The sequence below is a fragment of the Nicrophorus vespilloides genome, unplaced genomic scaffold, assembly GCF_001412225.1.
Source record: "Nicrophorus vespilloides isolate i.1.1-1 unplaced genomic scaffold, Nicve_v1.0, whole genome shotgun sequence".
NCBI lineage: Eukaryota > Metazoa > Arthropoda > Insecta > Coleoptera > Silphidae > Nicrophorus > Nicrophorus vespilloides.
In genome coordinates, this window is record NW_017100110.1 from 626,825 (window position 1) to 642,943 (window position 16,119).

Below are 16,119 nucleotides of genomic sequence, written 5' to 3' on the forward strand. Positions count from 1 at the left end.
TAACCGCTACATCAGCACCATCTACAACCACCAACCAACCACCACCATCATCGTTTCAAATGCATATCTCTGTAGTAGTGGTGGTATCAAATTCGATTCAACTGCAGTTGAAAATGCTAAAAATGCTGAATCAAATAGAATCGTGATATCAATACTCATCGTTACTACAAACAACAAACAAAAAAGTAATCAACAAGGAAAATGTAGAGGGAGCTACTATACAATTGCTAATTCAAATAATGAATATAATGATCATTTTTATTCTTTGCACATAATTTGTTTTTTTAACAATTTCATTTGTTTCATAGTTGAAAGTGTTTGATGCAATTGCACTTGAATATTTGCTGATTCCTTGACTCGATGTAGGGACCTTTTGTAGTCATCCTGTGCTTTGTGCATGCTCTGTGGTATCAAAATTCCAAACCACTTCAAGGGATTCTCCTCATTTGTTGCTTTCCTAATTTCCAAATCAAATACCTCTTCTTGCAACTTGCTATTTTTATCTCGATGAACTGTAGCTAAAGCATTGAACTCTTTGCTGTCCTCAGTGGGCAATTGTAGTTGAGAAACTGCATTTTGTCCTTTTATGTACCTAGCTTTGGCTAAATTTGATTCACCTTCTGACATGCACTTTTCTAATTCCAGTTTGCTCTGGATATGTTTCTCCATCAGTGTTAAAGAATCTAAAGTCAACTTATCCAATATCGAATTAATTCTATCCAAATCCGGCGACATATTTTAATAATATTCTAACGATTTGTTTTAAATTATTTCTCAACACTTTAACTGACTTTAACAAGAAAACGAATATAGGTTATTGTTTATCATATGACTTTGATTATACAACTTCATTCAATATATCTGTGAACTAAGAGACAACTTCATGTATGTTATTTGTATCACTTATGTCTACTGCAAATAACCTAAAAATGGATTCAAGTTTAGAAGTTGAAGCTATGGAAATGCAAGAATATAATAGTGAAGATTCTCAAAAAGTTGTGAGCAGTGATGAAGAGGACGAAGAGGGTGAAATCAATGAGAATATTGATGAGGACTATGCAAATGAGCTTGACTTTGAAGATCAAAAGAAGAAAAAGTGGAAAATACAGAAATCAAAGCTGCCAATCCATTTGAAGGGACTGATGGGTGAGGCTAATTTAAGATTTGCAAGAGGAGATTGTGATCTCTCTGAGAAAATGTGTTATGAAGTGATCAGGCAACAACCTCATGCATATGAACCATATGTGACTCTGTGCCAGATTTATGAGAACAAAGATGATGATAAGATGTTGCAGTATTTGAGTATAGCTGCACATTTAAAAAGGGGTGATGTTGATCAGTGGATGAGATTGGGTCAACTGTACATAACACGCAATAATATTCCAGCAGCGGTAACCTGTTACTCTAGAGCTGTGAGCACTCAACCTGACAACTATGAAATACACTTAAAGAGAATACAATTATTGGAACTACTCAAGGACCACAAATTTGTGATCAAAGCAAAGATAAAGCTATTAAATCAATACAAAGAATGTGACCATGATGCTCTCATGGATTTAGCTAAAGAGTTGGCTGAATATTATCATAAAGAAAAAGATTATGCCAAGGCAATTGAGATGATTGAAATACCATTTAAGAAATGTAAACAATACATTACACCTGAACTTGTGAATATTTATTTAGAGCTGTTGATTTTGATGGGCAATTTTCCAAACTGCTTGGATATTTTTGTTCAGTACTGTAACATTGAAATGGAAATACTTATTGGCGATGATCAGAAGGTGGAAATTATCTCGTATACGATGCGACAAGAGATATTGATTGATCTGCAGATTAAATTCATCATCTGCTTGGTACATTTGGAATCTTACGATTTAGTGGATAAACTTGTAAATCCGTTACTGGATGACGATAACAACGCTGAAAATATAGGAGATTTGTTCTTAGACGTTGCCGAAGCCATGATGAAGAAAAAGCAACATATGAAAGCTCTCAAGCTGTTAGTTCCGCTGATAAAAAGCAAAAATTTCAGTTTGGCTGCCGTCTGGTTAAAATACGCGGAATGCCAGCGAGAATGTAATATGGACGAACAAGCGATCGAAAGCTACTACACTGTGGTTCGACTTGCGCCACAGCACATCGAAGTAAAGATCCCGTTAAGTGATCTTCTTTTGAAAGTGGACAAGGTTAGGGAGGCTTTAAAAGTTCTGCGACAGAATACGGCGGAGACCAACGAAGTTGACGTCCCAGTTGCTATGAAAAGAATGCGTTTATTGATGAAAATAAAGAAGAATGAAGAGCTCTATATGGAGTTTGAAACATTTCTCCGACGGCATTGCTTGGTTATTGCTCCTGATGAAGCCGAGCTACGTATTCTCACTTTCCGAGTGAGTGTACGCGAGAAACTCAACAAGATACGTGAACTGAGAAACCTGAGGGATGAAGACCTCTGCAATTTTTTCGAAAGTTCACGTGAGCCCTCCGTCGAGGAGGAATATGATTTTTTCCTGGAGATCATGAACTACAGTTACGTCAATCGGCACTTTGAGCAAATGAAAAGGTTCGTCTTCAACGCTCTCAGCTCCACAAGGTTCAAAAATTATACCAGCGACTTGCATGCAATGGTCTTATACGCATGCATGTTTTTGAAGGAACATAGCTGGCAAATAGCCAAACAATCGGTGAGCTCGAAGAATGGCAAAAATAATCTGCTGTGGAATATTTACAATCAAACGATGCTGACGTTCGTCGATTCCAGGCAGAATCGATTCTTGATGCTGTACCCTAACTTGGCCATCACTAAAGTATTAGAGGCAAATATTGCCGTGTCTTCGGGAATGTACAAGATTGCCATCATTCATTTGCTACCATTGCTCAAGAACCAGCCTACTCCTTTTGTATATCTGCTGCTGGGCAGCGTCTTTCTCCAAGTCACAAATCAAAAGAGGCATGAGGGTAAGAAAGATCTGACGCAATGTACATATGGCCTTTTTCATAATTACGCGAAGAATCGCGGTAAATTAGCTTATCAAGAGGTCTGCTACAACCTTGGCAGATTGTACCACCAGTATGGCATACTACATCTAGCTAAACATTATTACCTTCAATGCTTGGAGTACACAAATTCTCTGATAGACGAATATCCAGAAATATTAAATCTTCAGCGAGAAGCTGCATTCAATTTGTGCCTAATTTACAGGGACTCTGAAAATTTTATTGGGGCTAGAAATATTATGATCAAATATCTGACAATATAAATATTTATTTGGAACACAACATGTGCTTAACTTACATTGAAGTTGTTATTTTGTAATATAATTTAAATAAAATATAACATTTCTCACTTATGACTATTTTAATTTGAACTTTTCAAAAGCTCACGCTGTTCCTTTTCATACTTAACGGCTTTGCTAAGTCCATCTAGGAAGGTAGATAGTCCAACATTCTTGTTGTTTAGAAATAAAGCGTGTGTAAGAAAAGGTAACTTCCTCAGCATCCTGCCGCTCAGACTCTCACTGTCCTTACTTATTTTCAAAAGCTTTTCTTCGTTCTCGCTTCCAATGTCCGTTATATTAGAATCGAAATTGTAGATGATAATGCCTGTCTGAAATATATATATTTATATTACTTAATTCAGATTTTTGCAGACGACTCCTACCTTGATGAGTTCCACAATACAAGACAAGTATATGTCAAATATGGCTCTCGTCCCGGGTGGTCCAATGTATTGTTTCACATCAGCTCTGTCTACGAAGGCCAGATCTATGGCGTTCGTCATATTCGAGGTGGTGAAGATGATTACATTCGGGTATCGTTTGATCTGATCAATTTGTGTTAGCACTGTGTTTACCACTTTTAAAGCATCAGACGGTTCGTTTCCTTGAAGAATCGAAGTATGTGTCAATTATTATTTTATTTTGTATAACATATGATGATAATACCTGATAAGCAGATTTCTCGTGCATGAGCGAGCGATTCAATTTCATCAATTAACACGCAAACAAGCGTATTGGCAACTTCTATAATTTCTTTGATTTTATCGAACATTTTAATTACCAATTTTCCACTCTGCAAATATAAATTAGGCATTATATGATCAAACAACAAAAACTTTCAACGTACTTCTGAAAACCATTTGGAAAACAAACTGTTGCTGTTAATTTCAATTAGGATGCTTTGCTTGTATTTATCATTCATCCGTATGCATAGCTTCTGAGCTAAAGCCTTACATAATGATGTTTTACCAGTGCCTGGAGGTCCGTGTAACAGGATTACTTTGTTGCAGCTAATAATCTTTTGGTTGACACCTTTCTTGGAAAACTCCATCATTGCATAGGCATAATTCAAAAGCTATAATGATATAATTATAATTCAATAATCAATTATTGTAAGTTGACATACATTTTCTTTTATATTATTGTTGTATATAAGATTCTCCCATGTGTTGTGAATATCAATGGATGGCAACATCCACAATGTAGCCAGATTGACTTCCGTTCCAGTATCATCTTCGCAAACATCATTCTGTGGACCTTTAAGGTCCAATTTATATACATGCCAATTTACATTATCTTTTGAGTAGTCCACTTGTAAATTTACCTCCTTAAAAAAACGTATTCACAAACAAGTTCTCAGAATTTAAAGAAATACTTACATCTTGATTATGTAGTTCATCTATTATAATCTGCTGCACGTCCTCATGAAGAAGCAAATTTTCAATTTTGTCGAACGCTGAGATAATTGTACCTGGCTTAACGCGATTTTTATTCAGAAATTGTCGACAAATTGCAATTACTTCTTTGGTGGAAATTGCGCTAAAGTTAGGTTAGAAATGTAAATACTTTATATTTTCGGTTATACAAATGCTTACCTGGATTGCTTGAGCACAATTTCTACGTTAATTTTGTCCATAATTTATTTATGGCTACGACCAATTGCACAGGTCACACAAGTATTTCATGAACAGAAATTGTATTTGGATAAAATTCACTAAAACGTTAAGACTCTTATTTGAATTTGAAAATGAGACAGATGGCGCTACACCATTTCTATTTGTAGAACGGAAAGTTTCGAACGACTTATTTTTGTGAATAAGGATAAAATAAATAATAAACACCAGAAATGTTTCTAAGGAATATATTTGTATTTATAAACACTGGAATTTATATTCCTCATAATATATATATTATATAACATTATCTCTTAATTTTTATATATGTATAATATTAAATATATTTATAATAATAATAATAAGAGTATGGCAAAAAATGAAATAAACAGGATAAAAATTAAATACAAATTCTTGGCGTAAAACATTTTCAAAAATATTGAGCAGAAACGTTTCTGAGTTTGAACATTTTTTTTCTCTCTATAAGAAATGTAACTAGTTTTTTATTTGTTTGTTATTATATTAAATCCATTCCTCAATCAACTCTTACTTAACTAAACTTAATTCTATTCGTGGAGAAGAGAATGATACACACTAAATAAACTAACTTGCAATGCAATTTAGGCAGTTGCGGAAAAACTAAAATATCGAATCCGATATATGTGTAAAAAATAAAATATTTGGTTATGTCGAGATGGAAGAAAGTCTACCTAATTGAGGAGTGGGTTTGAATTCGATTTAACAAATTGACAGAACGGTGGTGGGCGTTGCGATTAAATTGCAAACGACGTCGGATTTGAGCAGCGAGACATACTTGAAATTTAACCGTAACGTGTTGAAGAGAGAAAGAGTGGTGGGAAGGCGGGGCCGGGGGGAAGTTTCCACCATACAACACCCATTACATCATGAACAATATTACTACGTTACTTGTAACATGATTCCCTGTGATGATAAAATACATGTATAATATACGTTCACATTTATATATGTATATATAGAGAATATAATATAAATTTGTATCGATTTTGGAATAAATTGCACATTTAAAAAGGGACTTAACCGTCGTTGACGATCAAACCGTGTAATAATAATCAATAATTATTGTAAATATATTCCACGCTCCGTACTACTACAATCACATTATGTTCCATTATTTTCCCTAACTTTCAATTTCGGAATTACAATAATTAAAAACTTATATATAAAACCTCTTTTGAGCAAACTCACCGCCGATTAGTGTCTAATGAAATTGGAGGATGAGTGTCGTCTGTTAAGGGAAATTTACTGGTTGTTTGTTTATCAGTTATACTGTTACGCAAACCATTAACTTAAATTTAAATTTTAAAGTAAAATATGAAGGGAAGGAAAGAAACGGGTTTTCTTTCCATGCTGCTTATAAAGCATAGTCGAGTCTCAGTCTGTTATTATCCCATCGTTTTGTTCACATAGCTCAGAATTCTCAGTCTGTTTAATGGTCCCTACAAGATGAAATACACAATTAGTTTATACTGTGACGAATATAATATGACTAATTAAATAACTTACCCGGAACCCTGGTAGTAGTATGGAGGAGGTCTTTCGTATTCGGTGGGGGCTCTCTCGTATTGGGGCGGGCCGCCATTCGGAAAGTCTCCATAATTTCTAGAAACGGTACGGGAAGCAAAAAAAGGAACATTTAGCAAAAAGCCGATGACACAAAAGACAATCACAATAAATGGTAAAAATAAATTATCAATAAATTAAATTTCGTTTATACTAAATTAATAATTATAAAGGAATAAATATAAGCGTTTCAATCAATAACACAACAATGGGCAAAGGACATTCTGTAAAGAAAAACAAACAAAAACTGTTGCCTTTAGAGCTTAGAAATGGGTCGACCCAAAATCCCAACCGCTGAGGAAGAAAAAAATACAAAGCAAGATAAAATTAAGGCCTGGAACTCTTTATAACTAATATTCGTAACAAATGAGGGTTAAACTTACTTGGGAGCCATATCCGCATATCTGGTGTCCTCGTGATGGGATCCGCCTGGATAGTCGTGCCTACGATCCCTATCAGGCATATAAGCTCTGTTATCGCCTCGCTTCTTCTTCTGCTTTTTTTTGTTGGCTTTGGTCCTAGAAAACGAAGACATACATAATGTATTATAAAATCTTTGAATGCGAGAACGCGAAAGAAACGGATTCAATTTGCATGCATTTGATCAAGACCACGTGCGTAATCGTTAAAACAAAACAAGAGACTTACCGAGCCAACGGGACGCTTTCTCGATCAAATGCATCATACAAATAATCGCTGCAAAAGTAAAGTGAATGACATCAGATAAAGCACATTGCGACACTGCTCACAAAGCTTAGACATACATACTTCGCTCAACCCTTTCGAAACACACATAACCACTTATTTGAGAAGATAGAATTTCTGATACTAATAATTTAAATCAGGAATATCCAATCTTTTAGCTTTCCTGGGGCACATTGGAAGAACACATAAAATACACTAATGATAGCTGATTAGCAGTTTTGGTACGCATGAAGCCCATGGATTGGACACGCCTGATTTAAAACAATACAAATCTGAATACTGAACAAGGGTTGAACAAAGAATGGTTGAGTAGAATCTGTAAAGCAAACTTACGATTCGCAGGCCCTGTATTGATCGCGTTTCTGATAAACGCTGGCCAATTTAACAGAAATAATGATTGTCGGTATGAAGAGAACCAGGCACCAAAAGATACTGAACCAAAATCCGTTCTGTAAGTATTAGTCAATCATTAAGTAAGAAAATTATAACAAAACCATGTTGAATACCATTGGAGCTAAGATGTTGTCACATGTTGCAGTTAAAGTACCGTTGAGCACTAAAGCTACCGGACCGCAATCGCCTATTTTTTGTTCAAAATGGTAAATGATCCTAGTCGTGTAATTCTTTGCTTGATCCAGGATAGTAGTTGAAAATTGCTTAGTAATCTAAAGAAATGCAATTATTTAGTTTAAATATATGACATTAAGATAATCAACTTACCGATTTAATCTCTATGGTACCGTTGTTTGTCAAGTAATCTTGCGCGTATTTTATGTTATCGACGAGGTCTTTGATTGCTTCTTCAAAACTGTCTTTGCCGAATCTCATTGCATAATCGGTGGTATTGGCTAGATTCTGTAAGAATATGGTGCTACATACCATTCAATCAGTGATGTTTAGAGAACTTACTATGACTTCGTCAGCGTGCTTCTTCATTGGATTGAAAACCTTTTCAATGTAGGTATCGATGTGCAATTTAATTGTAGTCAAAGATGTGACAATTTCTGTCTCTCCCTTTTCCTTTAAATTTTTAATAACAACATCGATCGCGTTACTGAATTCTCCCAAATCCACATTAGTGAAGTTAATGCTTAGCTAAAAACACAAACAAGTTAGAAAAGCGTCAGATACGAGTTGTAAACGTCAATTTTACCTCAGAGATAACCTTGCTAAAATTATTTTCCAAAGTTAATTTTTGTAATTTATCTAGATCTTCATCTTTTAAGAGGGTGACGCCGTCGATTTGCAATTCTTTTTCCAATTGGTTAAGCAATTCGTCGATTTGAAAATCATGTATAAAATCTCCAATTTTTTCCAAATCGAATTTTTCTTTCAAATTGAACACGTGATAGGCGCTCTTATTATTATAACAGTCTGGAATCATTTTTTGTAGCGTGATGTTAAGTCCAATATTCTTATCCCAGCGAATTGCTTTGTCCAAGAAGATTAATACCTCGTTCATTTGAGGATCTCGCATCGGTTCACATACCATTCGATGCGGTACAACGGCAATGAAATGAGCAAGAAGAACTATCACCAAAAAGAAGGCAGAAAGAAACATTATGGCTACTCCTCTAAGAATAAAAAAAAGATTAGATTGTATAACTTATTATGTGATTCATTAATTAGGTCTTACATGATTAAGAATTTACTACCAGCTCCTTTGTTGCAACAGTCATCATCAATGTCGGATGCCTTTTTACCGCAAATACCGCAGACTAAACCGAGTGAAATGCAGAGGGCTATGAGCAGCAGCACGACACTTACGCCCAGACCAATGTAGAATCTGTACTTTGAATATTCTTTGATATATTTATCAGCAACATTCAATGCCTTCTTTGTCGCTTTATTTAATTTTGAAGCTGTCTCATCCATTGATTTTGTGATGTCAGTTGACTGTTTTTTAATATCATCGCCAGAATCTTTAACAGCTTTCTTCAGATCATCCAGCTTAGTCGTCAGTTTAGATTCTATATTAGTTTGTATTCCATTAAGCTCTGTGATTCCTTTCGATATAGACTCTACAAACTGTTGGTCTAAATCTTTGTCCAATTTATTTATAGAGGAAGTCATATCTGGAATCTATAATAGAAAATTTACGATATTAGATAAAAAAAAAAGATAATTTATCAACAAGTGTATTAAGTGTAAGTTTAGCTATATGCATGTTAGGAAGTCTATTGTGAACATGCGTGTATCTACAACACATAAGCTAGAACTCACCCTGGGAAAATACCTGTCCAGGAACTGCATGTAAAATATGTTAAATTATAAGAAAGATGAAAACATTTAGTTGTGATTTGTTAAAGGGAAAAAACTTACACTATCGAAGTCAATGGTTGTGCCTAATTTGCTCACATAATTTTCTAATAGTTGCGAACAATCGCTTTCTTGTTCACAGGTTTTCAAAGCGGCAAACAGATCTTTTTTCAATTTTCGCATAGCTGAGAAAAAGTACAATTTATTATTTAAAGTATGAAATCAACTCAAATACCGTTTTAAAAATAATTACCATCGTTTAGTTGCGAAGCATCGACCCGTAACTCATTGGTCAATACCTTTATCTTCTTCAAATTGGCTTTCACGGTTTTCAATGTATCAATCATTTTTCCGGCATCCTTTATTGAAGCCGCCTTAGACACCTCAGTTAGTTTCTCGAACAGTATACTACTTGCGTCTATAATAAATATATTCATTAATTGTTTGTAAAAACTCAAGAAATAAAACGTACTGTTTAAAGTGTCGAACAGTGCGTCACTGAACTGCGCAAAATTAGCGTCGAGTAGTACATTGATCTGATCTTTAGTAGAATGTATGTAAGAATTAGTATCGTCCACGCTGATTCTCAAGTTTTTGGTAAGGGATTCGGTTCCATCCTGCATATGTTGATTAGTGACAAAGGCACAAACAACGCCGAACCTAGACGAAAAGTAAGAAAATAATAAGTTTGGAATAAGAAGACTTTGGTATTTATAATTTACAGGATCAAAGTTCCGAGACCGATGAGCAGAGTTGCAAATATCAGCTTCTTGCAGAGATCACTCTTCTTGTCGTAAGACTTGGTCGTTGCTCCACAATTACCGCAACAACGACAGCACCAAAAGCAGAGACCACAAATTGGCATAAACAGAGCGAATGCAACCAGAACTACTAAAAATGTGATGAGCGGCCAGTAATTTAGCAAGATCTTTTGATAATCATCAGTGATGTTGATTTTGCCATCCTCTTCGAAACTGATCAGATCTAGCGGGAAAAAAAAAATGTTTGTTCAAATAATCATAAAACAATAACACAAAAATAAATATCAAATAAACTTTCTCGGTTTGTGCAATAATCCCGTTCTCGGTTGCGCCATTGAAGTAGCTTATTGAACATTATTAGTATCATTATTAAACCAACTACAATTCACTTTTTTTTTGCACCTCTGCTATATCTGTGTCAAGTTCATTTCGTAACTCTAATCGGTATAATTAGATAACAAGCTGGAAACAATTAAAGCTTCCTCTGTAGGCCACGAATATAAACTGAAATACTACATAAAGTATAATCTAATTAATAAATGTAAATATACCTGTGGGCAGGAAATTGATGCTAATGGCTTTGATGTATTTAGTGGTGATGTTGTAGAGGACCGCCATCCCCCGTGGATTAAAGTAGGTAGAGCTATTGTAGTCGTTGCGAGTTTGGATTTCAGTGTAGTTGATGTCAGTAATGCCGGCAAGAACCTCCATCAGGGCTTTGTTCAGGTCTCTGCTTACCAAGACGATGTTCGACATCCTTTCGCCGACCGTCAGGTGCATCAGACCAAGGAGGAACGTGCACGTTAGGACCATTGTAAAACAATTCAAGTTCACCCGATTTGAATTCGGGCTTGTCATCTTCTTCGTCGTCGTCGTGGGCGATACCTCGCCATCACGTTTCTTCAACCGTTTCATGTTTCGCACTGAATCGCCGCCGAAAATACTCGATAATACCCACTTGCTCTTATCTTATCGCATATCACACAAAATGGTACCGCTCTTGGTCTATTCTGAAATGAACGGGAAACCATATTAATTAGTGTGTAATCCTTATATTGAAATTCAATACATCTAAGGAAACCCAACACTCTGACCTTCGTCAACATAATTGTTAAAATAGTCACGTATTTCTTAGAGAGATTAAATGCATATTCATAGTCGAAAACACCAGCACGAAACATTTCTTTTGAGATACATCGACTTTTATTCACTTGCAAGTCTATTCCCACGAAACAATTCTATCAAACTGTTTTCACGCATGATGAAATATTGTCCTTTTGTAATGTTACAACTATGAGATCATAAAACGCACCATCGACGTAGAAACCAAATTACAATTGAGTCTTATAGTTCAAAAGTAGGTGATACTAGGTTTTTATATTTAAATTTGAGACTTATTGTCAGGTGCATTTTATCGGTAATTAATAAATTAACACTTTATTACTAAACTTTTTATAGAAGAATGATATAAGTATTTTTGAAACAACTTATATTATTCATTGGTATTTAATAAGTAATATTATAAAATATATCCCTTCATCAATGCTTAAGTCAGCGGTTTCCAAACTTTATGCTACTACGCCTCCCCGGATTTTTTTTTTTCCGCGCCTCCCCGAAAAAATTTTTCTTTTTCGCGCCTCCCTTACCCTTTATTGTTTTAATAGATTAAATAATATAGACACGTTTTATTTATTTGAAGATATTATGGTATAAAAATTAATTTATTAAAATTTTTGGCGCCTCCCAGTTTGGAAACCGCTGGCTTAAGTCATGTTATTGTTCATTATTAAGTACATACATAATACTTATATTTTATACAAATAAAGCACAAAACAAGGAAATATAAATACGCTACATACCAGGGGTGGTAACTATTCCTATTCGCCCGCCTGTCGGTCTGATAAGTACACATGTCATGATTGATTTTAACTTGAAACTTATTTTTGACTTTAAATTACTTTCTTTTCTACTAACACATACGATGTTGGTAGACTACTGCCTATATCAAAAGTTTTGCCACCCCTGCTATATATGATCACGTATAACCTACAGCAAAAATTCAATTAATTATATCAAATTTATTATTAGTTTCATTATAATTATAATCAGTTTAAAACAATATAATTATTCTTAATTCCATGATCCCGTTGAGGTCTACAGCAATACAAGCATGTTAAAAGCTGACGCGGAATGCAGTGTTCTAATTCCGCAGGCTCATTTGGAAGCGTTTCAAGCCGCCCCTGCACTTCCCGTCTGCCACCCCCGGTCGACTAATTCAAGCCGAAAAAGGGAACAGGATGTCTACAAACGAGAGAATTACTCATTTCATGAAAAACTATTATTTTCGGCCTTATCGGTAATTAAATCTCAAAACCCATTGTCATTCGAAAAACAAAATATTGCGATAAAAACTTTTATATATTGTATAGAATGCAATGATACGAAACTAAAGTGTGCAGGGTATATTTCAAGGTCTGTAATTATACCCCACAGGCTAGTTGCTACGACCACATCTGCTAAGCATATTGTTAGAAGGGAAAACGCTTTGTATAATGAGTTAATTTTCATCGGATAAACTATGTAAAATGAAGTTATGAAAAGATTATTTGGCAGGCCATTCGTACAACAATCCTCGCTGGTTAATTAAAACTAATTGTCACATTGACTCGTCCAATAAAGCTATTAAGAAAATTGGCGCAAATGCGCAGTACACAGCGTAGCAGAATTAGCGAAATCAATTAAGTAGTAAACATATAAGGATATAAGATAAATGAAATGTTAATAAGATGAATTGTATTTCTGTAAAATACATTGATTAATATTTTTGGATCATTAATCCACGTTGAGTATTTGCGATTACACTGATTAATAAACAAAAAAAAACGTGACGTAAGTCAGGCGTTTCCATTTAAACGTTAATCGAAAACATTTAAAAAATATGAAAAAATTATATATAAATTATTGAATGTTGTTAACATTATGTAATTTATGTGGTTTTATAAAAAAAGAGAAACGTGAAGAAGGAGTTACAATGGTTTGCCAAATCTCTCGCAGGTAACAAATAGTTTTCAAAGATTTGGTTGCCCTAAACAAACAGGAATCATTACTAAATACAATTATATTGACGGATTTGGCTAAAATCTTTAAAAATAAGAAACTTCGACGTATTCCATTGTATATTGAGAACAAAACAGTGTAGTAACGAAGTGGTACGTCATAAATTGAGGCGCATGTTATCATTTCGAAAATAAACAATATTGAAACTACTTTCGCAATAAAAAAACAAGCGCTATCAAAATTGCAAGGAGAAATAAACCAATTAAATGGAACAATTGGCGTTTATTTGTTCGTTGATCCACCCTCAAAATCATGAAATTATTATTGCATGGTTGTAACTGATTGTGATTTATTGCGCGTGGCCTTGCTCTCCGGTAAATTTTAATAAAATCAATTAGACTTTTAGCATTAAATGTAAAAACTCCAGCTGTTTCGTAACTGTTCCGCGAACGCGTAAGCAACGGAACGTAAGAGTTTAGTCACCTACGAGTAAATGACTCATTCAAATCTGAATGTATCATAGTTTTACAAAAGAATTTACCATCTTGAATATGGACAAATTTAGATATATAATTGCCAGAACTGAGCAACTGTTTTTGACTGTAAATAAGTAAATGAATAATAATTCGCGAGACAAAGCGAGATAAGGAACATTTATAGTATATACTTTCTAGTGAGTAATAGTAGTTATTGACATAGCACTCCGACTTGTTGCATGCGCTACCAAAGATAATTTGATGGATGATCCAGTTCCCGCAACATACAAATCCGATTAGATAATAATAAGTTGCTTCTGTTGATGAAATGTAAGACTTGCATATGTCTTTGTCCATTTATCAAGATTTCTCAATTCATTTTTTTTTCTGCTGAGAATTGTACTGATCTCATACCTTGAGCAATTGCATGTTTGAGTGTCCACGATTCCTAGAAATATCTAGTCAGATGGAACACCTGATAATAACTAATACATTTCAATTACTGAAAATAAACCTACTGAAATAAATACAAGAAGCTTCATTTCTGAGAGTAATGTAAATTTTCTGAATTAAATTATTTATTAACGCAATGAACACATTTTGATAACATTTTTATAAAAAAATGGAAAGGCCCACTGTCAAATAACCCGTCGTATTGAGATTATGTTCTACTTTATTCTTTCTGCTTTTTATGTAATTACAATATTGTTGCATTAAATTTTGTCAATATTAATAAAAGTTAATTGTATTTTTAATAAAAATGAACACGAAGTAAATAACATATAAACTTCGTGTCTGTATGTCATCAGTTTTCAAAATCCAATATTATAAAAGTAGAATGGTTACTTTTTCGTTTCAAATACAAAAATGTCAATTTACGCTAATCATATCATATTGCTAAGAATCGTATTCTAATTATTAGGAAGTGTGAAGAAACGCGGATCGCAATATATAAATTCGTATAATGTCGACTTTATGTTTCGAAAAATATGCATATTTATCTATTTTATATGTGATATGATTATCACATATATTTATATTTAAGTATTTTTCCTTATTTCGTTAATACAATTCAATAATGTGACTCATTGTTCAGTTTTTAAATATCAATTTTAAAATGAAATATTCCTAATCGTTTTTTGTAATGAAATAATCACCGAAAACCATACGGATAAAAGCAATTGTTCGCTTGCAATATATTTACCCAATGATTGAATCACACCATAATCTGTGGAAATCTTAAACAACACTTTAGATTTAAGTATTAAGCGATAATTAAGCAACCTAAATAAGACTATATTATGTCCGCTATAATGTATGTAATGTAATTATATGTGATAATTAATATTTAAAAATAATAATATTAGAAAACATAAACAACTTAATTAAACTATAAATACAAGTATTGATAATGCTTAAATGATGTTTTAAGTATTTCTATGTAAATATTAAAGAGTAATATCTAATAAACAGGAGATGCGTGCATTTTGGTTCAAGAAAAATGCAGTATTTGAGCCTGTTATCATCAAGTCAAGTTATCAGCATCACTGACTGAAATGCTTATTCTATAAATAGACATTTTGGTGTATAGGCCCGACCACACACGCATGCAGCACAATGGTGCAATACAGATGAAAAATTAAGAGATTAGAATTTAAATTGACCCGGATGATGGAGATGATGATGATGCGAGTGCCATTAATACGAATTCGCGTTAATAGAATCAATTGAGGGGGATGTCAGAAGTTAAAAAGATAGAAACAAGGACAGCAACAAAAAAAAGCAGAACGGAAGAGAACGGAGCCCAAAAAACTGGTGACCCAAGATCGACGAGAAAGGGAGGCTGTGGAAGCTGAACTGAAATAAAAGTTTAACAAAGGACAAACGATCTGTTAATAAACAAATCAATAGGATACATACCTATAGGATATATACTATTAAAATAATTACGATAGATTAGTAGTAGGAACGGAAAAAAAAACAAGAAATTACCGTTAAGTGTAATATCCTTTCCCCGTAACTGTTGTTTTTCTTTCTTCTTCTGTCGCTCCTTCGCCTCTTCACTTCCTTTTATTCAGTATACCGTGTAATCCTTTATGTTGTCATTGCACTAGGTGAATAATCACATGTGACACTGAGATCATTCGAATTGGATGATCCTGTGTTTTTCACATCAAAGTGGGGTCGGCTCTCAGACCAGAAGTTCAGTTTGTTTGTACACAAGAGAGGGCAGCTATGGCCGAGACCGCAACAAGACGTCCGCACAAGACGAACGATCGCAGCTAACTGACTGACATGCGCACCAACTGCCATTCACAAAAACCCAAGAACTCTTCATTTCCCCACCCACGTAACGACAAATTCGTACCGA

At 34.2% G+C, this 16,119-nt stretch overlaps 4 protein-coding genes across 9 annotated transcripts; 1 reads left to right on the plus strand and 3 right to left on the minus strand.

The window, feature by feature from the left end:
* Positions 1–237: 237 nt before the first annotated feature.
* Positions 238–822, minus strand: LOC108568449 (coiled-coil domain-containing protein 115). Its single transcript, XM_017929545.1, has one exon. It carries the CDS (start codon positions 733–735, stop codon positions 259–261), a length of 477 nt encoding a protein of 158 aa, XP_017785034.1. The 5' UTR covers positions 736–822; the 3' UTR covers positions 238–258.
* A 47-nt stretch (positions 823–869) lies between these two features.
* Positions 870–3,343, plus strand: LOC108568447 (general transcription factor 3C polypeptide 3). Its single transcript, XM_017929540.1, has one exon. The coding sequence runs from the start codon at positions 888–890 to the stop codon at positions 3,255–3,257; it is 2,370 nt and encodes a 789-aa protein (XP_017785029.1). The 5' UTR covers positions 870–887; the 3' UTR covers positions 3,258–3,343.
* On the minus strand, positions 3,270–5,002 carry LOC108568448 (pachytene checkpoint protein 2 homolog). 2 transcript variants are annotated; one of them, XM_017929541.1, is made up of 7 exons: positions 4,871–5,002; positions 4,655–4,814; positions 4,402–4,602; positions 4,123–4,350; positions 3,942–4,068; positions 3,659–3,879; positions 3,270–3,604 (listed from the first exon to the last, which is right to left on the minus strand). In XM_017929541.1, the coding sequence occupies exons 1-7, from the start codon at positions 4,909–4,911 to the stop codon at positions 3,356–3,358; spliced, it is 1,227 nt and encodes a 408-aa protein (XP_017785030.1). In that variant the 5' UTR covers positions 4,912–5,002; the 3' UTR covers positions 3,270–3,355. The 2 variants fall into 2 exon arrangements, with proteins under 2 accessions (XP_017785030.1, XP_017785033.1); XM_017929544.1 differs by having other exon boundaries at positions 3,477–3,600.
* Positions 5,003–5,476: 474 nt separating this feature from the next.
* LOC108568429 (prominin-like protein) lies at positions 5,477–16,046 on the minus strand. Of its 5 annotated transcripts, none has more exons than XM_017929505.1 (17): positions 15,741–16,046; positions 10,767–11,220; positions 10,177–10,438; positions 9,927–10,114; positions 9,708–9,872; positions 9,518–9,639; positions 9,419–9,442; positions 8,832–9,277; positions 8,349–8,769; positions 8,105–8,290; positions 7,916–8,050; positions 7,702–7,860; positions 7,529–7,644; positions 7,139–7,186; positions 6,874–7,008; positions 6,434–6,529; positions 5,477–6,366 (listed from the first exon to the last, which is right to left on the minus strand). In XM_017929505.1, the coding sequence occupies exons 2-17, from the start codon at positions 11,128–11,130 to the stop codon at positions 6,357–6,359; spliced, it is 2,877 nt and encodes a 958-aa protein (XP_017784994.1). In that variant the 5' UTR covers positions 11,131–11,220; positions 15,741–16,046; the 3' UTR covers positions 5,477–6,356. The 5 variants fall into 5 exon arrangements, with proteins under 5 accessions (XP_017784994.1, XP_017784993.1, XP_017784995.1 ...); XM_017929504.1 differs by having other exon boundaries at positions 10,767–11,225; XM_017929506.1 differs by lacking the exon at positions 9,419–9,442 and having other exon boundaries at positions 10,767–11,225.
* Between the last annotated feature and the right edge of the window lie 73 nt (positions 16,047–16,119).

Bases quoted from the DNA above. Each gene is read 5' to 3' on its own strand.
- LOC108568429 (XM_017929505.1), bottom strand. From the start codon at position 11,130: ATGAAACGGTTGAAGAAACGTGATGGCGAGGTATCGCCCACGACGACG. The intron at 10,115-10,176 runs GTAAATTATAAA...CTTTTCGTCTAG, and splicing joins GGTCTCGGAACTTTGATCCT to GTTCGGCGTTGTTTGTGCCT. The intron at 9,640-9,707 runs GTAATTATTTTT...ACTTTTTCTCAG, and splicing joins TGCTTCGCAACTAAACGATG to CTATGCGAAAATTGAAAAAA.
- LOC108568449 (XM_017929545.1), bottom strand. From the start codon at position 735: ATGTCGCCGGATTTGGATAGAATTAATTCGATATTGGATAAGTTGACT.
- LOC108568447 (XM_017929540.1), top strand. From the start codon at position 888: ATGTTATTTGTATCACTTATGTCTACTGCAAATAACCTAAAAATGGAT.
- LOC108568448 (XM_017929541.1), bottom strand. From the start codon at position 4,911: ATGGACAAAATTAACGTAGAAATTGTGCTCAAGCAATCCAG. The intron at 4,603-4,654 runs GTAAGTATTTCT...CGTTTTTTTAAG, and splicing joins ATGAACTACATAATCAAGAT to GAGGTAAATTTACAAGTGGA. The intron at 3,880-3,941 runs GTATTATCATCA...CGATTCTTCAAG, and splicing joins ACGAGAAATCTGCTTATCAG to GAAACGAACCGTCTGATGCT.